This window comes from Paramacrobiotus metropolitanus, unplaced genomic scaffold (genome assembly GCF_019649055.1).
Source record: "Paramacrobiotus metropolitanus isolate TYO unplaced genomic scaffold, Prichtersi_v1.0 Parri_scaffold0000030, whole genome shotgun sequence".
In the NCBI taxonomy this organism is placed as follows: Eukaryota; Metazoa; Tardigrada; class Eutardigrada; order Parachela; family Macrobiotidae; genus Paramacrobiotus; species Paramacrobiotus metropolitanus.
In genome coordinates, this window is record NW_026570250.1 from 767389 (window position 1) to 789767 (window position 22379).

Consider the following 22379-nt stretch of genomic DNA (forward strand, 5'->3'; position numbering starts at 1 on the left):
TTAACGATTATTAACGCCCTTACTTTTTTTGGATTTATAGTTGTAAAAACCGTTTGACAAAACTGCCTAACTAGTAATAAATGCAAAAGCTATGTTGAAAGTCCAAATCCGGATGTCGGAATGCAATACATATCGTTTTTTTGGTGTACTTGTACAGATACACTACAAAGGGGAAAAACCAGGTACGCACTACCAGATCACCTGCTCAATGTACTGTATTTATTTTTGTAATCTTTCAAAATCTTACTGTATGTAACTGATCAGTTCTTTCGTTGATATTGTCGCCATAAAGACTAAAACGATTCAGCTTGCAAATACTGCGAAGTATTTACTTATTACTTATTAGTAAATTATTTTGCAGCTTACTACAGATATGCTATGATTGATACAACGTGCTCGGTATTTTTTTACATTTTCAGTTGGTCATTTTAAGTATAACGGTTCCTATCTGGGAAAGAAGCTGCTTTCATGGAGAATCTGCTATAGCAATTTTGTCGTTCGTCTGGGACCTGTGCAAACCATAAATGCAACGTGGTAATTTTTAGGTTGGATACGCATATATACTTTTATCTACCCATTTTAAGCGCAAATCGCGCTAATCAAATATCTGACAATTAACATTCAAATTTATGCTTGTTATTATACATGTTCTGCTGCATTAGATATGACCAGCTGTAAATATAAAAAGGATGAAGGCAGGTTTACAGGTACAGTGAATGGGTGCAGTACAAAGTGGCTGCATCAATCCATTGTGCCAGATCTGGTATGTTATTATTGCAGGTGACTCGTGCTTGTCAATACTTGAAAATCTGCTCTACATTCGCGATCCCATACTCCACAATGCCGTACTTCTAAATATGGATATAATTCTTGAAAATGCGGACTGAATAACGGCTGCAACTGGGTCTGTAATAAGTGCGATTCGCGCCGCGGTAGCCGTAAGCGGGTTACGGTTAGTTAGCTCGCTGCTTGCCGGCACATTGCTACTGCATGCCTGCCCTTATCCGTACAAGTGCGAGTGCTTCTTCCCGCCATCTGTCAGCTCCCGTCAATATGGCTGCACCGACACTACCGCACGCTTTCTTTTGTGATCATTGTATTGTTAATTAAGCAATTTTAAAAAAAAGGAAGGCTAAAGAAAACGACGGGTCGTTCTAATTTAAACCTGGTACGATTTATATTTCCAAAGTACTTTAACACGGATCTTTCTCTGTACAACAATTTGCAAGAATATATTGAATTTGCTTTAAACGAGTGCTTTTTCGCAAGCGACGTATGTATAATTATAGTGATATAATTATTGTTCCAGCCACATAGTGCACAGGTTGTCAGAACTGCAAAATGCACTAACGTACCACACACGTTACGCATACCGCTTATGGCGCTTAATAGATTTATTCAGCCACTAGTTGGAAATTTGTATGTATAACTGTTCCTGCTTAAAATCAAGGAAATAATCAAGAAATTCACAAAACCAGCCCGAATAAGTGTGCTGCGAAACTGCCTGATTACTGAACGCCCGCAGCAGTACAATCGCAGATAACAAACAAATTTCGCGTTATTACTTTCACGGTAGGGAGCCAGTAATTAATTAATTACTGAAAATTTTTCCGGTTTTCCGGCAATTGTACGCCAAATGTACCGGTAACATAGCATCCAACCAGCTTTTCCTGCAGTTAAGGACATAAGTTGGTGTCGGAAGGTCGACGGTGCTACGGATGCATAAAAAAGGAAATTTGTACGAACTATCGAGAAAACACTTGTGTGATAATGAGCGTAAAGCGTCGATAAACATTTTGTACCCCAGTCGAGGTATATATTTCCGTTGTAACCACAGCGCCGCATCCACCGTTGTCGAATGCCGAATGGTCACTCGGCTGCTGATTGGCTGGCATTGACATGTATCCACCTCTTGCTGGTTTCGCGCTCGATCTGTTGAAGCATTACAGAAATCAACGATCCATACGTTGTCTATACCAACCAGCACAGGAATGAAATCTCCGCTTTCATATACCCTCCAGTCCACATATGCTCGTCAGTTCCGTTAGAATTATGACTCTATCTCTCGAAAATTCTTTCATCCTTTCAAGCGCAAATCGGTGATTCCGCGGAAAATCTGGATGCCCTTGGGTTCTTCTTGAAAACCTTTTAAAACTTCGCATATATAACGAAGAAGCTTGCTTTGCTGCATTGTTTATGGTGGTCCAGTGACCATTTGTCTATGGATCTATGAGTGTGTAACGGAAATCGCCTGTCCACAATGTTCCGACTACGGTGGTCACTGAAGCCATCGTGCAGTATTATTATTCTCTCGTTTCTCCTTGCATACTGCCGCCTGCATTGTGTTGAAGGTAAGCCAGTTTGCGGTACGCATTTTTTCCTTGGCGGATAATTTTATTACGGTATTGACGTGGTGATTCCAAAATACCTATGTGCTCATACAAACATGCACACAGCACACGATCGCAAACCGGAGCAGCACAGGTAGAACCGCGCGTGTGTGTGGACTCAATGTCTTTTCCTTTAACAGCACTGTTTGTTCAGCATACTATCGATCTTGTTTCATGCTGATGCTGCGGCTGGTTGCAGCATTGGAAATACCGAAAATGCTAAAAAATTAGGTCACACCGGATGGAAAATCAGGGGTACAATGCCTGTTTTACCGTTTGATAAAAGCCCTTCTGACTGTATACGGTGCACAGCTTCCACGCTTTAATGCACAGCAAGCACTAATGAAAGATACCGGTAGCTTTTTTTTCTCTCCATAGAATTATAAACATCGACCTCTAATTAGTGAGCCGTATGAGAAATGCGGAAAAAACTCCCTTGCTCACTGATGCTTTTTTGCCCTATGAGATCTGAAACGCTCAAAGTGTATACCGCAGTGATGCTGCTGCATCTGTGTTGATTAAACACAGTGTCTGTCGGCTATGAAGAAAGGGCGTATCCGTCCCGGAAAAAGCGTAGCGCTTAATCTAGTTCGTCGAGAGGGGAAATTGCTGTTCTCTGGTATTATTAAAAACAGCACGAGTATACTCCTCCCTGACATTGTGCAGAAAAGCAGAAAACATGCTGTTCATTTTTGTGCATAAACATAAATTATCAGAGGAACAGCGGTTTTTTACGGGCGGTCATCGGCGCGGTACCGGCTAACTTGGTCAGTTGGTTAGCATATTGTGTCTGTTGTGCAACGAGCAAACACCGGCAAAATCTATAGACTCTCTCTTGCTACAGTATGTACCAAAGCAAAAATTAGCGCAGATTGCCTGTGTACATAAACGGTTTGCGAAACGGAAAAGCCAGGCAGTGATCCAATGGATTACGCGAGGATAATAAGCAATTTGTTCTAATGATGTGTGTGAATACAGAGCACGGGGCTGTGTGCACGCCTAATTAAATTATCGATTAATGCCCTAACATATTTACAGTATAAGAATTTTTAAATTTTCACCCAGGCTCCTGCAACTGAGAACTGTGCACTTTGGAAAATGAGAAAACAAGGTGCTTTTTCCGCTTAGCGTGTGCGTGTGTAGGTGTTTGAGCATTCATGCACGGCTACTTGACCGGCAGCCCTCGGAAAATTAAAACAATGCCGATATAATGCGAGCTCGATTAAGCCGAAATGGCGGAGGAGGATAGAATAAAAATGAGCGATCTGCTGCTGGTGTAGGTTGTGTACATTAAGATATTTCGCTGGCCACAAGAGGCCACAGTGGCGGAATTGTCGAGTTGTGTACAGATATCTGATGTGTGTTCTGCTGTTGTCTGCTGTCCGTAATGTCCTTATGCCGTACGAGCTGGGCTGTTAATCCTCATTATTGATTATGAAATATGCTTGGGTATCGTGTTGGGATTAATGGAAGTGAAGGAACAGGATTAGTGTCGCTTTCTTTTATTGACTCTCTACAGGCTTTCATAACGAAAATAATGACCGGCAGTGTTAGGTGCTGTAGAAATGATCGGGGTCCATTGTACGGCTACGTACACTTGATGATACACTCATCCACCATCAAACTCTACATACTCAACTTTAAAACCATCATAACCCATTCACACAATAATGGTTTATGGAATTACATATTCAGTCGGGAAATTGGATAGTATCTAATAAATTTCTCTTATAAGATTTAATTGTGAATATCCTTTAATTATTTTCAGTTGGCGTCTTTTGCCAGTCAATGGTTTTCTCTTAAAAAAATTCAGAAAATATACTGTTTTTGTGCGTTAGTCATTGACAATGTCAATTGATATAGCATGGATTTTTTATTTTATAGAGGTGCGGTCTTGATTACTGTTACATCACGTAACTTAATCCATAACTGCTTATTTGAGCTGGAATTAATTGTGATCCCTGCGAGGCAGCGGAAGACACACCGGCGCTTTTCCGCACAATTAAAAATAATTGAGCAAAACCGGCAACGTGCTGGCTACGGATGCGACTGAAAGGTTCCTCAAAAGAGGTCCCATAGAACAAAAAGATTTGCACAACAATTTGTGAAAAGAGATGCGTAAGGATCATGAGAAGTCCTTGGTGAGAATATTCCCATCGACATGAAAAACGCACAGCGTGCCATTGGCCGCGCTGTGCAGAGCGCGCGGAGGCCCGCGAGTGTACTGTTGCAAATAATAGGAAGCAGTGTCGCGTGGCTAAGTGTCATTAAGCTGCGCACTCCGCTCCGATAATTGGAACACTTTTCCTGCATTTTACACCATTTCTCCTTTAGTCCTGAGTGGCAGTAGACAGTCTGGTGGCCGTTTCCCGAATGGTGCTCAATAAAGCTGGCACGGAGCGCGGGCCGGATATATACTGGCAGCCGAGCCGATTAACGGTCAGTTGCCGGGTGTGTGTCCAGCGACGTGCCAGACGGATTAGTCAGTGGTATGTATGGACGTATGGATGATTACATAAACATACACACACACATGCCAGGTTGCGTCTGCAACACTCTCCTGATCGACTGACTCAGTTTCCTCCTCGCGCGCTAGTCGACACTACACACCTATTCAGGATGCCGGATAGGGCCGGGACGGGAGAAGGTTTCCAGTCAATATATATTGCGTGCCAAATAAAGTGACCGGTTGCTGTGTTGATGGGGTCGGCATTATGGATTACGGCTGGTGTGCTGGTGTGTTGATCATTAATGAACAAAGCGCTGCTTTATTCAGCACCTGCTGTTTTTCATTGTTCGACTCATTATTAATTTATAAAAAAGTTTGACAGAGTTCACGTTAGGGTTAACTCCTCTGATTATAAACAGTATGTTCAAGTTCTCAGGCAGTGATGCGAATGACTGATTACCTAACTCGTCGAAGCTTCCTTTTATCGCAGTATATACCCATACAGTCGTACTTACGGGCGTTTAAAGTTCCGATGAAACTGTCCCGGGCTGCTCATTAAGACCTAATGGAAAACGCAAACGATAATAACGAATAATCTTTATTGCTGCTGCAGATATTTGCCGGCTGCGATGGGCTTGAGATTTGCCTGAAACATTTCCTTACCTAAATTCTGCAGCTAGTACTTTTCTTTTGTTTGATTACAGGAAATTTTAATGGTGAAAACAAAGTACAGTACTTCTATCGTGGAACACGTTTATAGTTTAGTAAATAATGTCTACAGAATCATAAATTGTTTGACAAATTTATCATAATTGATGTTGGTGATTAATTAAAAGCCAAAAGAATATTTTAAGTTACACGTTACAACTTCATTTTAAACTATTTTATTTCCTCTACTCAGGTAGTCTAGTACGAGTAACTGTTCGAGTTTGTAAGTCTTCCCATGCTACCGGAATTCACATGTGACTTCAAGTTTTTTTGCGGTGCTCTAACCACTTGCAATAAGCAAACATGTCAGTGAGTTTAATCGACAGTTTTAGCAGCTATCAACGGCTTAAACTGCGAACCCGTTCACTGGTCATCGTAAGCGTAATGGAGCATGAAGTTCAGTGTTCGTTTTTGATATGTACGACAGTTGTCATCCTTTTACAGTCGTGTGCTAAAACGGTTTCTGGATGGCATAGTTCACGAAAAAATGCAACAGTGAATTTGATCTTTTTAACCCCGAAAGAAAGGAACGATGGTCAGGAATGTCAAACTGGCACCAAAATAACACTGTCAAAGTCATTTCGAATTGCCGGCAAATTGGTGCTTGCTACTGCCCAGCCTAATTATTAGTAGTCATGCGGCTAATTCTTCTATAGCATCAGTGCTGTTGACTGCATGAGCAAAACTCTAATAACTGCAAAAAAAACAACAGTTGTTACGTGCACGGCAAATAAAAATATATAAAAGCACGAAAATTTTAATAAATCGTTAAATATAAGCATACAATTTTATCCTGTAGGAGTCGCTGTGTTTTTTCATAATTCCAATTTATCATTGCTGGATACATCACTAATGGTCGACGATGTACTAAGATTTTTAAAGGATCAGCCACGCTACGCACTGCAACAGCGCATCCTTCCGGTAGCACTTGAAGAGCCTAAATCTGTTGCAGGTGAACAAAATACCGTCTATGCTATACTGGGAAGTCCTGCCATAATCTCTTGTAATGGTTATGATGCTGCGAGAGCCAGCGGCGATAATTCCACGGGCAATAACGTCACTGAGATCTTTTCGGTGCGATGGTTCAAAGATCACCAGACCAGCGACTATATTGTCTTCACCTTCCTGCACATGTTCTCCCATAAAACCATGATGCCCCAGAACGAATGGAAGGACAGGAATATTACCTTCGCCATCCAGGATCAACCGCAAATTCGATTACCTAACGTGACCTTTAAGGATGAGGCAAATTACATTTGCGATCTGACGCTATCGGCAGGCATTAAGCCGATCGTATCGGAAACACGCTTGAAGGTCGTAGGTAAGGTTGTCGGATAAACAACTTTATAAATAAACCTACGTGTGGTGGCTAGGTATTGATTAAGATCATATCAATATTCATTATCAAAATATGATGTTTACTTGTGTTTGTTGCGCAGTGCTTTCTACTTGTTCATATGGTAATTCCTTCCGGCAGTGTACGGAGTACTACAATTTAACCGGTCAATGTGTTTTTTCATCGGGTTGTGCTTTACCCATCTCATTCTAATAATATTTAATTACAATTATATTGTATGAAATAATTATAGACCATAATTATTTTTCCGGATAAAACCTTATTTTTTTCATGAGAATATTGCTTTCAATGCTTTGGTATCATGTTCTGTCAAAAAGCACATGCACAGCTTCCGTTGTTTTCAGGTTATTACGTAATACTCAATTTCTGGCTCGTACGTAGGCATCACATCATAATAAACATGCAGTATATAGTTGTACTTAATCAGGGCACAACACTCGTATACTGTACTCCTCTTAAAGATCATTTTTTTAACTATTTTCATGGGTTTACATAAATTAACTGGAGCCAAAAAGTGCTGCACTGATACGTTGCAATACCAAGAACTGGGATATAAACACGAATTAAAATAGGCCACCTAAATAAATTATTTTGATCGCAACAGACTCATGTCCTCCATTAAATACTTAATTCGTGGTGACGGTTATTCCAATTAGAATTCAATTCTAATTTTGCTAAGTTCACTTTTCGTCGCCCGAATGTTACGTAATTGAATTATATTACGAAAAATTGTCTATAAGCAGAGAATCTGCATGGGAGCAATTTCCCAAATAACACTTTAAACATTAAAGCTTTTAAAAGCAGTCGCATGGGTGGAGTAGCGTCTAATCATGATAATGATGACTTTTGTGGATTAGTGACAAAATGATTAATGGGCGGTTTGACTGTTGATGTTGGTTGCAGCTTGTCCGGAAACTGTTGATGTGGCCGTTATTAATAGCACGTCTCCCGGTCCGGCAATGGTTGAGAAAAGTGGGAACAACAACAATAACATCACCAATATCACTTTATCATCCGCCACCGGCAGTACACTGACATTTCTTCGAGGGACACGCATAATGGTGCGCTGCTCGGCGGTATCGTATCCGGAAGCCGGGATCAGCATTAGTATTCCTGGCCTGAATTTGTACAAACCTGACTGGGAAAATTTGCGGGAAAGCCCGGGAGATCATGGTTATGTACAGCGGACACTGGATGCCTGGTTCACATTGGAGGCAGCGGACAATCTGCTGCGCAGTAAATCACTTACCATTGATTGTAAAGCCTCAGTGGCTAATGGGACGTGCGACAACACCAGCTCGCTCAGCATACAGTTCCTCCTGCCCACCACAAGTAAGTTCATCAGCCCAATTTTAAAACACTGCAATTAGGGACACTGCGATTTTGATTCCATAAGGCAGCATGCCAAAGAAATTTTAAGTTCCATTACGGCAGTTATACACATAAATAGCGCGCTGAAGTGTTTCGTGATTTTCTGGATCTGTACAATTTTAATCGGATGGAAATTTTAACCCGTTAACCTCAAACTGCATATGGACTACTCGTCATATACAACGTTGTGCTCATACTTAATAATAAACTTACATTTAAATTCATATCTTAATAATAAACGTTTTTTTGAAATTTTTGTTGTCTGGTTTTTTGTTTGCTATTTATTGGATAGCCACAAAAGTGTACGAGGTATTATATTTCTTGACATTATGAGAAGAACAGGTTTATGTATATGAATTTGTTTATTGTAACAGGTGATTTTTATAAGCCTGATTACTTTTGTTGTAATTAGTGGTTCTTTATAAGCTAGCTGACGTAATAATAGTGCAATGATCTAATCTGTAGCAACGGCTACAACAACAACTACTACTACGACCACTACAACTACTACGACCACAACTACGACTATCCCTCCAGTTGCGGCTAAAGTTTCGGCAGCTAGCTCTGCTTCTGATAAGCCCACAACTAAAGGTCCGAATTCTGGTGGTGAAGGGAACACTCTTTCCGGTCTTGTGCTGTTGGTTACCTTCTCTCTATCTGCACTTTTCCTTTACATGCACTCTGGAACTCTTCACTAAATAACATCACCGGTTGCACACTGCATTTCCGCGTTTCACATCGAATTTTTCATATGCCACACTAGATGTTTTTCGACGCACCGTTTCCGTTTCACTTTTTGCACCAAATTCACCATCGTCTATATAGTATCCAAATCAATCTGGGTACTCAGCATAATATTGTTTACCATGTCCATTGTTTTGCAAATAATGATCACCACACCGTGGATATAATTTCGGATTCTGTCCAGAAAGATTTTATGTGCTTTAGAAAGGCTAGTTTCATCATGGCTGGATTTTGGTTTATCACCTAATCATGCTTAGCGATAGTCTTTCAAACATTTTATTAAAGTTATAAACTATGAAATACAAAGTAGTACCCGCTATCAGAATACAGCTATAGCCTATACCAACCCTCGTCGTTTCCTTGTGGATAACAGGAAGTGCAGTTTACCGGCTATTATGCCATCTATGTTTGCTTAGTGCTAATGCTCACTGAAACAGCGCAAAGCTCCATACGATGCACCACATACTCTCACAGGATAAATCAATTATCGAATCGTCACTTTAGTTAATTGTATCGTTTTTTGATGCTGTCAAAGCAGTTGATTACTTTGCGAATGGGTATTGACTGACTGATGTTGTGTTTGCTGGGGGCGGCTGATTTCTGCACGCTTGCTTGTTGTAGCACGCTCCGCTTGCGCAATCTGTACATTTCTCGTCTTCCTGTTCTTTCTTTTCATGACCATCCCCGCGCTATTCTATCCTTCTCCACATTTTTTACTTAGTAAAATTGTTTCAAGGATCATTACTCTTTTCAGTGCGTTGCAGATAGCCGAAAACAAGGCGCTATGTTATTTGTAATATTTTTATTAATAATTTTTTGCATTTTTTATTGATGAAATTACGTTGAAATGGCATTTTTTGAGCTGCCTGGTTGGCAACAACTTGGTAAACAACCATTGTATTTTGTCCCGTATTGTCAAGCTTTCTTGGGTTTTTACAGAAGCTTTAAGAAGTAGCGCGACGGCATTGGTTAACAGCGACGCCGGTAAGTGCATATAGAGGATACACACTTTTTCCTAAAAGGCCTTAGTCAATACTCGAACAAAATCGAAACGGCAATGTTTATCCACAACGATCGGGTATATCCCTTTCGACTGCAACCAGAAAAATCAATGCCCATAGAGAAGTCAGTTAATTGAAAAAAGGATCTGCACGGGATAACCTTGCCGCCCACACCGTAAGCTGTGTACCGTGTGGCTCTGTGCGCCGGCACTGTACTGCATTGTGCACTCATTGCTATGAACTGACGCCGGGCGTCGTCGAGGCAGGGAGAAAAAGCTTTTTAGAGATTTGCTATATATTAGAGGAGTGGATTCAATCGATCCCATCTTGCCTTGATCACTGCTCCCGTTACCTCGGCATTGGGTTAGTGTGGAACTAAGCCAGATGCTGGGAATGAAATACCGCGCACATATACAAAGCACACACACTAGTTCTATATCATGTATGCGTGAGGGTCCGCGCTGCATCTGTTGACCTCGTAAGAAAAACGCCAATAATCTTCCAAAATGCTTTTACTGTGTAGCTTTGTTGTTGTGCTAAGTACTGCTTCTTAGTGGTTTCGATGGCGGGGAAAACATTTTCTAACCCGGCAAACGGACAGAGTAAAGGCTTTGCATATAGTGCCTTTTAAGGCCGAAATCAGGCTTCCGAACGGCATCGTGCCGAGGTCAAAGAGACATTTAATAGAGGGTACCGGCAAAATGTTCTCAACATGCGTTCTGCGTGTGGAATAACATGCAGAGTTATTATTCATGGCGTATGGAAACTGTTCAGATGCTTGACAGCTTCAGGCCTTGAAAATGGCAAGGTTACCGTGGTTTGCAGCTGTGTCTGCATGCATGCTGGCAGTGCGGTAGTTGGTCAATCACTTTGAAATGTCCATTACGTTTTGCTACTAAAGTCAGCAGTTATCGCGTACGCATTAGCGCTTATCGATATTACATTTGTTATAGTAAATGTTTATTCCTATCTTTACCAGGTGTATTAGTTTATACAAAATGGTTGTTTAAAGCGCGATACACAATGGTTTTAGAAGATTTAATAGTAATATATACATCAGAAATCAAAGTGCACTAGACAATGTAGACATTAGCGCTAGACATTAATATGCACTATACGGAAGCAATTGTTTAATTATAAACTTTACGAAAACAAGTACATAGTGGCGGGATAAATTAAATTTTGCTTAAATGTTTGAAGCCAACAACCAAATAAAAATGCTAGCACTTCAGTTGATACTGATTAATAAAAAACAAGGAATTAAAAAGTTGCTTCTACATACGCATATTTCCATTCATATATTTCTCTTTTTCTTTTTAGTTACTCATCGCAGTAGAATAAGTAATGATTTCAGTAAGTGGAATGATTGGCTATCTTAATTTGACTTGAAAGTTTGGTGTTTGCTGCTTTGACTATAATAGGAAAACCGGCAACAGAAGATGTACTGAGTAATGTTTGCACCCGTGCGGCTACAAATTTATGATCATGGATATAAAACGGGATTTACAGATTCACATCATATATAACATTAAGTAGCCTGTTATTTATTGCCCAAGAATGACTCAGGGGGCACCCGACTGACCGTCCGAGTAAATCCTCTTTTAAAATTGATTGTTCCAACAACCAGGCTGCTTTTATACCAAGTAATAGATGCTAGCACTTAAGAACACAAGGGTTTGCATGTTTCAAAATTTTAATCGTGCCCAGAATTGATGGAACGATAGTCAGCTGTTGGCACTTAAACAATATCGTATGTGGCAATAAAACTCAATTTCTAGCGTGATTTATTGTTCGAACAAACTATAACGGCACGTAGTCGGAGAACTGTATCAAATTTAAAAGTGATTTCTATTTAAAGCGTCTTTAGTAAATGGAACATCATGAATGCCTTAAGTGTTTATAATTTGTCGATTTTCCCAACCATGTCGTTGTGTATGTGTGCACTGGTGGTAATTAAAGTCACAGCCGATCACAGCAATGGGTGACATCCAAAACATATACATTTTCTATCTTTGCGTCTTAAGCACGTTTATATAGTATAATATTTAATTATTTTAAACAGGTATGAAAACAATTTAAAACTTGAAAAATCCAAAATAGCATATTTACTGTAGTAATTCTTCCGAAATCAGAATAATTCTGCCGTCACCGAAGCGCTATAAGCCAGCCTTTGATACAACGCGTACGGTACTTTATGTTTACTTACATGTTCGAAATTTTTGCGGCTACAATGGTTGGTATATTATAAGCGTAACAGATAATAGATAACATTTAGATAATATAGATAATAAATATAGTATAACAGTAAAATTTCAGTTTTAGTAATATAAGAATTTTAGCAATTTGGCGGTTGTGTTTGCTTTGTCAACTTTCGGGAAGTCGCGTTTAGCAAGAATATGCAACAAATTACGGCAGCTGTTGTTTATGTGTGGCTGAATCTTTTTTAATTTAAAATGGATAGAAGTAGGTTAATTTAATATGACAACTATGAGTGTAGCGTACTATTAGTGGGCCATAAAAGTGTCGAAGCGATTACGTTACAAGCGGTCTGTTTGAACAAGAAACATTTGGCTGCCCCTTAATGTTCATTTACCGTCAAAATCTTATAACGTTATTTTGTGCTTGATGGAGTTTCATGCGGCATTAAGAGCTTGTCTGTCCAATTTTGTTTACATTGACGGTTGATGTTACTCTTATAACTCTTAACTTTTCAAGTGTTGTACGATCCGGTAAAACCCAGACCGATTGACACAGTGCGCTACATCCTGGAATTCCCAAACCGGCAAAAAAATTCGCGCATTCTTTCCACCATCTGAAAGTAGTGAAAGGCATCTGGCTGTCATTTCTGAAACCGTCAAACGCATCTCTTGATTCCAATAGACTCCACTGTCCCTTAACTGACCACTGTCCACCCATCCATTATTAATTATGCTGTTACAGTTTTTGATTGCTACTGGAAAAGCGTTTGTTATTCTTATGCGTTTATTACCAGATCCTTAATTGAATAATTAACTCATAATTGCGAAAGCTATCGGTTCAAAGGCACTTCAATACCCTACACAAGCAGCACTTTCACACAATTAACGTAATATAAATGGAAGCAGCCGTTTCGCGAGTCACGAGAAGCGCAAAGGGGAAGCGATAGCCATTTGAAAAATGGATGATACATAATATCGTTTCTGACAAGTAACCATATGGTTGAGAGCATTAGAGCCAGAGTTATTAATTATTGATTTAGTCCTGACATACAGTATACGAATACCTGGTAAGCCCGGCATCATAATGTTACTCCCAGGAGTCCTGTCCTAATTTCTATACCATATATCGCCACATACGTATATACATACATATATACCCCAAGCGTATACGTTGTATTGTACTTACGTGACGGCTTGATCCGTCTGTTCGTTGGCCGATATACAAAATACCTACCTGTATTTTATCTGACCAAACAGCTATAGTTTTTGCCCGCTTGATGTATTGTTTCTTTCCGGCTTTTGTAGAGACGTCAATATTGACCGGGGGATTGACGAATGCTCAAATTGCGGGGATCGTTATTGGATGCCTGATCGCCGTATCCCTCATTGGCGGACTAGTGTACCTGGCATTACGTCAGACCAATAAAGGTTCTACAAAAATTGATCCCTCTCCTAGTCAAACACCTACCTAAAACACTGCTGGCTGTGCTGTGTTTTTCAACTGTCATCCTCCTCGTAATTTCTTGTGATCGTACGGCTGGCTGTTTGAGTACAATTTAATAATATCTTCGACAGCATGCATTACCGCACCGATGAACAAACATTTCCAGTTAAATTTATATGTCTTGCAACGCTATTCTCTTCCCGGTGTCAGGGCTTCGAGCATTAATTATGGCCAATTTTCTGGTGCATAGTTTGTGTAATCTTTCTAAAGTAGCTCTTGCAGGTAACGTGAATGTACAAACAAAATTAAAATTACTAGAAACAGCTGGTCAGTTTACTATGAATAAAATAAATTATTTTCTGTTTTACCTATTGGTTTCTAAAATAACGCAGGCACAGAAAATCGGTTATTTCTTATTGCAGTCAAAACAACTTTCTCATTACATTTTATCAGTGCGGTATCTAGAATTAGAGATCATAAAAACTGTATCATATTTTATTGCTGAATCAAATTTCCGTTGCATTCAATTCGGCTTTTAATTTATGACCTTTGTCTTCATTCTCTACCTTTGCTTTTGTTTCCTGTGTTTTCGCATTTTTAATTTGCGTTATGAACGTGTGTCGCATTAAACAAACGTCATGTGCCTACACAGATACCTGCAAAAAGTCAAATCCTTCCCAAGGATATTGTATATCTGCAGCATCGGGTAAGGAGAAGAAGAAGCACAGCAAGAAGGATATCTCACATCCCAAAGCTATAACAGCATACCCACCAGCTCCCTGCCCAAAAACCGGCTCCGTTTCCTTTGTTGACGCTTCTGCACTGCTTTAATTGAACGTCGGTTAGATCCTTAGCAGTGCTCCGATGTTGATCGTTATAATGAATTTACGTCTTGTCTTAATTAACTATGTTCCTAATAATTGGCATTGCGTAATGAGTGTCAAGCCGTTACTCCTGTCGATCTCCATGACGGTCTGGTGTTCGTCTAGTTTGCTATATGTGACTTGCTCCAGAAAAGAATTTTTGTTGCTGCATTAATATTCGGCTTGATCCTACTTTATGTCAGTCGCGGCTGCATTATTGCTCCAGATAATTTACCTCGCATACGGGCTTTAGTTTAGCTACAATTGTTTTTCTTTGGGTTTAATTTGTTATGCTTCTTGGGCTGACATTTTTGTTCAAAACAAATAAATTGGCAGTATCGTCTTACAATTGGTCTCAAGCTGATTTTAATGTGATTTTTGCTTGATTGTGCTTTTTCCACACAAAAATGAGCAGAAATATAAAGAATTTTCCAAATACGTAGATAAAATCTAGCTTCCTTCGATTTAAAAATGTGTGCATAAAGCATAATCAATGGCAAGTTTATGGGCTACTTTAATTGCACATAATCGCACAGTAAGCTATATTTAAAACTTTTTTGAATTGTATTTGCGAAATGCAAAGATTATTGTATACTCGCAAGAGAAATAGGTACTTCTATCTGTAGATCTAGATGTGAAAAAATCGCTTCACACAGTTCAAGATTCTCGCAGCTTTGCGTTATTCCAGCAATAAACAGGGTAAATGTTAAAAGAAAATTTGAAGTCTAACCATCAGTTCGCATGTTTAGAATTCTTTGCATTGCAAAGTTAAGCAACGCTGGTACGATGCTAACAAAGATTTACAAATTGTGGGAGCATTGAAAATTACATATCACAATGCGGAAGTGTTACACGTTGGCTTTAAATCAACCAAATTGTATTGTACTCGTGTCAATATGAAAAAATTTACACTTGATAGTTATATTAAGTGATATCCACTACTGCTATGTTACATAGTGCTCGGTATATTGTGTGCTTGACAAAATCGGCAACATTCCTTCGTTGACAAGTGAGGTCCGTACCAAATCCAAAAATCAACATCAAGTGCGGTTCGTATTTTCATTTCATGAAAAACGAATAGCAAACCTCTCTATGGAATTTGTTATCATACACAACTTTAACTCTTGGCAAGGTCAGTAAAATAACCGACATAGTGCAAAAGTAATAGCAAGTGACGGAGTAACAAGTTTTCGATAATGGTACATAATATTACACATGTCATTCACAGAGGTGCGATCGTGCCGTCAACATGTATGTACATGGGGCACAAGTTGCGGCGGATGATTTTCCGCTCACACTACGGTTTGCGACGGAAACCGAGAGCATCTCAACTGATACCGCGGTAACAACGTAATGATGGATAAGTTAAAAATGATGATGACATTATCGCCAATCACTTTACAATTAACCATGTGTTTCTCGGCATTTGATTTCTTTAAACGCGCACGCCTGAATGACCTTCGCTGATTCATATAAATCTTATTAGCCGCTACATATATGAAAGACGAGACTATCGCGCCTGCGGACATCGGTGATTATATTATACAATGAAGCCATTTTTTCGCAAGTATGTCGCAAGTACTTTGACAAAGAGCGTTAAATTTCATGAGAAAATATGCCGTTCTTACTAGGGGCATCCGTATACGCCATCGAAAACGGTTTTACCCGCATTAATACGCGTGACATTACAACAGCAACATACTCGTAGCTTTTTACACATGTTTACCGTCACCGTGTTTGCTTCATAGGGTAATCAGAATCGTGTAACGCGCTGTTACTTTTTATTTTGCAAGTTGTTATTACCATGTTATGTAACTGAGTTTTAATTTTTTTACAACCTATTCGTCCACATTTAGGGTGGGTGACAAACATTCGAATGTCCAGTAGTATACCGCTGTGTTGTTCGGTGCTGTTGACCTACACACCAGACGCGAAAGTACCCCAGCTGCAGTGTGTAAAAGTATTTCTTATTTGTCTCTATTTTTATTTGAGGAATTGTTCGCACTAAATTTGACTGGCTGACGAAAGCGGATCAGTAATCATTCATCTTAAAAGTTTTAATTTTACCATCGTGGCTTTACCGGCATAACCAATCCTTTGCGACCATTTCGTAAGGTGATTTATGGTATGTTCCACATGGCTATTTCTTAAACTGGCTAATTATGTATCTAGCAGTGGACGACACAGGCTACCGTGAATTCATAAAAGTTTGAGCAGTTTCATTTACAATTTAATCATTTTACAACGCCGCTGTGAGAAAGCTCACCCGATTACATCATGTCGCCGCTGGAGCTGCCGGTTAGATGTAATTACTTTCGATCCATCAATTAAATAGACTTGTGCTTGTAACCTGAACACCAAACAAAGCCTTCGTAGATTGTCATTTTGTATACAACTGAAACACAGGAAATGCTCATGTAATCTTGCGATCATCCGAGTATCTTGCTCCAGAAATACACATATACACATTTCGACATTTGTGTATCATTTGACGATGTACAAACCGACAACGACATCTTTCTTAATTTTAGCAGCAGTAATGATCGGTTTTAATAGCAAACTGCCGTAATTAAATTTGTTTTGGAACATTAGTATTATTCAGCAATGGAGCACATTGTTCAGCGCTGGCTTCAGGATTTAAGATGGTCGTGCGCATGTGAGCATGTCACTCTGCAATCGAAATCCCTAGCGAATCCGGAAGTAAAAACCACCCGTCCGGCGGGAACATCAAAAGTAAAAAACAGAGCCTTGACCAAACGTCCCCGCACAACTTCCTCCACCGGTATAGTTTCTGCTTGTAATCAAACTGATCGCAAAAATCCAAACGATTTTCTAAGAACGGAAGTCGGGCAAGTGCACGACAAAACTACTCCTCGCACATATGAAAAGAGTTTGCTCGAGACGCTTGATGGCCCTATATATGAAGTAAGTACGCTTGGCGATTATCACCGCTGTTGTTTCTCGAATTAGACAAAATTTGTATACACAAGGAGGATAAAGGCTGATTATTTTTTAACATTTTAATTTTAACTATGAAGTGGTGGCACATCCATACATCTGCAGACAGTAAAATTATCAGTTTCTTGGTTCCATAGATGCAGGCTTATCTGTCGCAGCTTTTTGAAATCACCGATATAAACCAAAAAAATGATGCTGCTATTCGCACAATCTGCATCCAAAAACTGCCTCCATTAATCAGTAATTTGGAAATTTCCTACAAACATTTTCGAGGAGATGCAGACGGAACGACAAGGCATGACGATAACGACTTGATGGAGGTTAGACAACAAAAACATTATAAAATTAATATAGACTCTGCACGATACTTTTCAAATGCATTCCCGGGTTAATGTGCATTCGGCTTATAATTCTTGTACTTGAAACGCTACTTTATCTTCATACGTAAGTAAACAATTATTCTTATACTGTAAGAAGAAGAAGATCACTGTAAGAATGCAAATACTCCGCGGAAGCAGTTCAATACCGTTAATGAAAATTTTTATTGCAGTTTATTTCCCGTGCTTCCAAAGAAATCACTGCGTTGGCTTCCCATATTTCCCAGTAAGATAAAAATTTGTGCGCATGCTGTTCAGTAGAAGTACGCTGCAGCTGTACATTTAATGTAGAACAGCAGCGGGGTAACCCCACAGCGGTCGAACAAAGGAGCATTTTGCAAAAGGAAAGGTGTCAAAGAAATGCACGTGCGCGTTATCAGCTTTTATATTACCGTAGACTACAGCATGTTAACAAAAGTTTTGAACAGACGGTGTTTTTTTAGTGCCACTCCTTATGATCCGAATGTGGTTGCATTATGCGCGGATTCCGTAGGTTTCCAGTATATGCAGCAAAAACCTACTATCTGAAAGTAATTATTTTTCTCCAGATTTCCGAAATCATCCGAGAAATGGCCGCGGAAATCGTGTTTAGTGAATGCCTGGTAAGTAATCCGCTAATATATTAGGGAAGGTTCCCCAGTTTAATCAGAAACGCACTAAATACTAGTAATTATCAACGAGAAAATAGCACCGACAAACCGGCGTTCCGTTTACAGAAGTTGAAAAAAGATCTACTGTCAGTTTCTGTGGACCACTGTCATGATATTCTCATGCAGCTGCTGAGGCTGACACAACGAGGCCCAGGAGTGTGTGTTTTAGTCATCCAGGTAACCATATATCGGCATCTTAAGTCGCCGTTTTGACTCTTGGACACATTAAAACTATTTTATATTTTATTTGAGCCACCAAAAGGTCTTTTTCATAAATTATTTTTAATTAGACGGAAATTTTGCATAGTTATAGCAAGCTGCGTTTGTGGCAAACCGCAAAACATACTCTGTCGTCCTGCGCCAAAACTATGTCGCAAAATCATGTTCGAATTATTAGTACAGATAAGTTTTTGTACTTTCTATTGCATAAAATTGCGCGTTTTAAATTTTTGAAGTTGTAATAGTTAGTTTCTACTAGTGTGGTCTTACCATTACCTTAACTGGCTGTTGTCCCCTAGAAATGTTCGAACTGCGGTTATCAATATTTTCTGATGACCACGGTGTCTGATTTCTGCTTTGGTTTTAAGGCGGGCATTATGCCAATTCTCATCCAGCTCTGCAAAGAAACGACTAATGCCGATATTCTAGCCGTGACATTAAGGTGATTCTAGAATATTATTCTAATTATTTTTCATGTACAGTGCAATAATGTTTTGTGTAACTGCATATTTCGTATTGTTCCACAGTAAAAATATTATGAGTATCTGCTTACTTGTTAGGACACTAGGGTGTATTGCGGCGTTACCTGACGGGATTTTGGAGATACAAGGGGTAAAAACATTTTGATTGTTGCTTAATTATTCCACATAATTATAATTTGCTGTTTCCGTTGAGAAGATTGCACAGTTTGAGGACTTAATAAGCCTATTGTGGAGGAGTTCCTACGAAAGCGTTTGCTGCGAAGCCGCTGGATTTCTTGCTCAAGTGGCGGTGCATTTGCAAATATCCGACAAAGCGCCAGCGTATTTTCAGGAGCAGCAAAAACTTCTCCTGGGCACCTTATGTGATGCTTCACCAAAAATTGTTCGCGCAGTAAACACGGTATGTATATAATTGCTTCTCATCATGCCGCGATAATTGCAAATCAACAAATCAACTTTATTATCGCTAATTTGTTACCTGCAGGCATCATCGTGTTGTAATTCGATATCATCATGTTTTATATTAATTACGGTTTTTTCTATTTAGCTGTGCGAAGAAACCAGCGACGAGGTATGTGTAAGCATACTATATTTCCTAAGCTAATACTGTAGTAGCTAACTTCAATATGTTCGTGCAACATTTTGACCTGAATCAGCATGTGCATTTACGACTTTACAGGAAGTGTTCCTCGTCGGCACTGCTTGTGCTTCCGCCCTAACGCTAATACGCACGCATATACCAATTATCGAGTTGCTCATACAAAATGAAACAATGGACATGATGTTGAGGAAATGGAAAAGAAACGTTACTTTATCGACGATAGTTATCAATCAGGTAAAGATAACTGCGAGTTTTGATCACTCTTTTTCGTTGACATACGATGGAACAACAACACCACGCATAAATTCTACAGTATCATCTGAATATTTGTGACAGCAGAATTTTAATTCATTATCTCAACAAAATTTTCGGATTTTGTCGCTCGAAATGCATGAGAAAACTGATATTTTACTCTACTACAGTCTTTCTTTTTTCCTTTTGTATATCCACAAAATACCACGTAATTCGTTCATGCTACGATTTTTATATACCCTACTCAAAATAAATAAAATGGCATGGTGTATTACGTGAGCTTTCTTGGCTGTTTCCGTAGATTTTAAGCATCGTTATTGCCATATCGACACAGCAATCAGGACAGCTTCATTTGGATACGATAGATGACATGCCGGAGTTTTTATTGCTGGTCCTTGACAGGAGAAAGATTTACAATGAACACGAAAAAATGACCGTAGTCCGCGCGGTAAAAAAAGGTCTGTCTGTGATAGCACGATTATCACATTACCAGTTATTTGCGGAAAAATTTCTATCCCTGCAAGGTATGAGTTTACTATTGCTTGTAAGTTATGGTATTCGTAATATTTCTCTGTCAATGGGTGTTATCGATCTAAAGGTCAACAAGCTGTGGGATCAGTGATGTCGGATTCTGACTGTGATGAGACAACGACTAACACATGCTGGGTGAGATTACTCACTTTATCTTGGAGAAAGTTATTATGAATTACGTAAATTTACGTTCACCTCGCGCGTTCTTGTTTCAGAAAATACTGCAGAATCTTCGAATAAATTCAAACATCAAGGAATGATACATGGGACATTACACTAAGAAACAAGCTTGAAAGTAATCTTTAAATCGCTTGTACAGCGGCGCGAGATTTAATACTGCGTGGACGTGTAGTAAATGTATTTTGTAACACTGTACATATAATATTTCTATAATTACTCGTACTTCTGCTGAGTTTAGCTGAAGTGGTGGATTTAGCAGTTTTAATTGTTTAAATGAGGTAATCTGTGTCTGTTGATACTGCTTTGTGATAATAACCAAATAAACGCAAACTTCAACATACCTGACATAATTCATATCTGAAACATTGCTGTATTATTTGTACCAGCGTAATCAAGGAATAGAATCTAAATAACAACTACACACAGTCCCTCAACTTTTGAGCACGCATTTTGTTCGGAAGGGATTTGTTCGGAGACCTTCCAAAAGAATCCGATATAAGTACACCTTTTACTCGCTGTTAGTCCAAACTTCAAGGTGAGCTTCGAAAAATTGCAGGAGTACGATTGCAAAAAGCCTGTTATTTATCCCCAGAAAAAAATCATCATTGGCATTTCAACCACAAACTATTCCCGTAAATATGTAAATGCCAAAATCTTCGATTTTCAAATAGATTTTGAAAACTGTTAACGATGAAACAAATCTTTTCCAATGCTGTAAGTATTTCTACTGTAGTTTGCACTTACAGGCTTTGATAATTCCTGACCAGCCGGCTAACCGGGAACGAATTAATGAATATTTTGCATTTCTAACTATGCGCGCCATAAATTGTTTCAGCCAATTTTTTGTATTTTTCAATTCTACAAAGTATCCGGATTAAGAATTTCATATCGACAATTTCACTCCTCTGTATGGTACCAGGCGGGCGGTGCCAAAAAATTAAATATTAAGGTGCTAAACTTTGTAATGAAACCGCTGGGGGCGCCGGATTAGCCCCCGCGCTTTTTGTGGTTACAGAGTACACTACTGTACATATACAGCCGCTGTCCAAAATCTAATTAACCAGTGCACATAGGTCCGGAGGCTCCAAATTCAGAAATATCTGAGTTTTTGCAGAAAGATAATATATCTACGTAGTAAAATTAAAAAAATAATTTCAGCTGCTGTAATTCAGATGGGCGTGGTCAAACGCAAATTAAAAAAGTTAGCGTTACCGGACAAAAGTAACCGTCGTAAGCGTTACAGAACAGCAGTAAAAGGTCAGTCCGCTTAATAAAACCCTTTTCCCTGACGCGTGTGGTACAGCGCAGTACTCGTTATATGTTATGCTATTCCAGTAAAGTACTTTGTTTGGAAAAGTGACCAATAGACTCCAGTTAAAAGATCCAGTTCGTAATTAAATTGTAGTTCTTAATAATTCTAAGTGCTGTCCCCGGGTGTCGTGTTAGCGTACCACATGACGAGCTGACCATGAGATTACAATCTGCAATACTGATAGGATAGCAGTTTTATGCACTTCATTATTACGGTTAGCAACGGATGTAGTCTTCCGAATGACAGATCGTTTGCAAACTGTACCAGCCTACGAGGCAATGCATCTACTTCG

The 22379-nt window shown here is 39.3% G+C and overlaps 2 protein-coding genes across 5 annotated transcripts; both read left to right on the top strand.

Moving 5' to 3' along the window:
• The first annotated feature begins 1699 nt into the window (after positions 1-1699).
• On the top strand, positions 1700-14782 carry LOC129588523 (exocyst complex component 5-like). Of its 3 annotated transcripts, XM_055482772.1 has the most exons (6): positions 1700-2351; positions 6500-6868; positions 7808-8236; positions 9959-10003; positions 13524-13646; positions 14315-14782. In XM_055482772.1, exons 1-6 carry the CDS (start codon positions 2261-2263, stop codon positions 14491-14493), a joined length of 1236 nt encoding a protein of 411 aa, XP_055338747.1. In that variant the 5' UTR covers positions 1700-2260; the 3' UTR covers positions 14494-14782. The 3 variants fall into 3 exon arrangements, with proteins under 3 accessions (XP_055338747.1, XP_055338748.1, XP_055338749.1); XM_055482773.1 differs by lacking the exon at positions 9959-10003 and having other exon boundaries at positions 1701-2351; positions 14315-14781; XM_055482774.1 differs by lacking the exons at positions 9959-10003; positions 13524-13646; positions 14315-14782 and adding an exon at positions 8741-9325 and having other exon boundaries at positions 1707-2351.
• A 1408-nt stretch (positions 14783-16190) lies between these two features.
• On the top strand, positions 16191-21097 carry LOC129588593 (uncharacterized). Of its 2 annotated transcripts, none has more exons than XM_055482898.1 (15): positions 16191-16650; positions 17118-17450; positions 17621-17803; positions 18034-18086; positions 18304-18349; positions 18409-18462; positions 18577-18687; positions 19098-19171; positions 19290-19341; positions 19408-19611; positions 19759-19782; positions 19891-20046; positions 20366-20588; positions 20663-20730; positions 20811-21097. In XM_055482898.1, the coding sequence occupies exons 1-15, from the start codon at positions 16648-16650 to the stop codon at positions 20853-20855; spliced, it is 1629 nt and encodes a 542-aa protein (XP_055338873.1). In that variant the 5' UTR covers positions 16191-16647; the 3' UTR covers positions 20856-21097. The 2 variants fall into 2 exon arrangements, with proteins under 2 accessions (XP_055338873.1, XP_055338874.1); XM_055482899.1 differs by having other exon boundaries at positions 16191-16640.
• The last annotated feature ends 1282 nt before the right edge of the window (positions 21098-22379 follow it).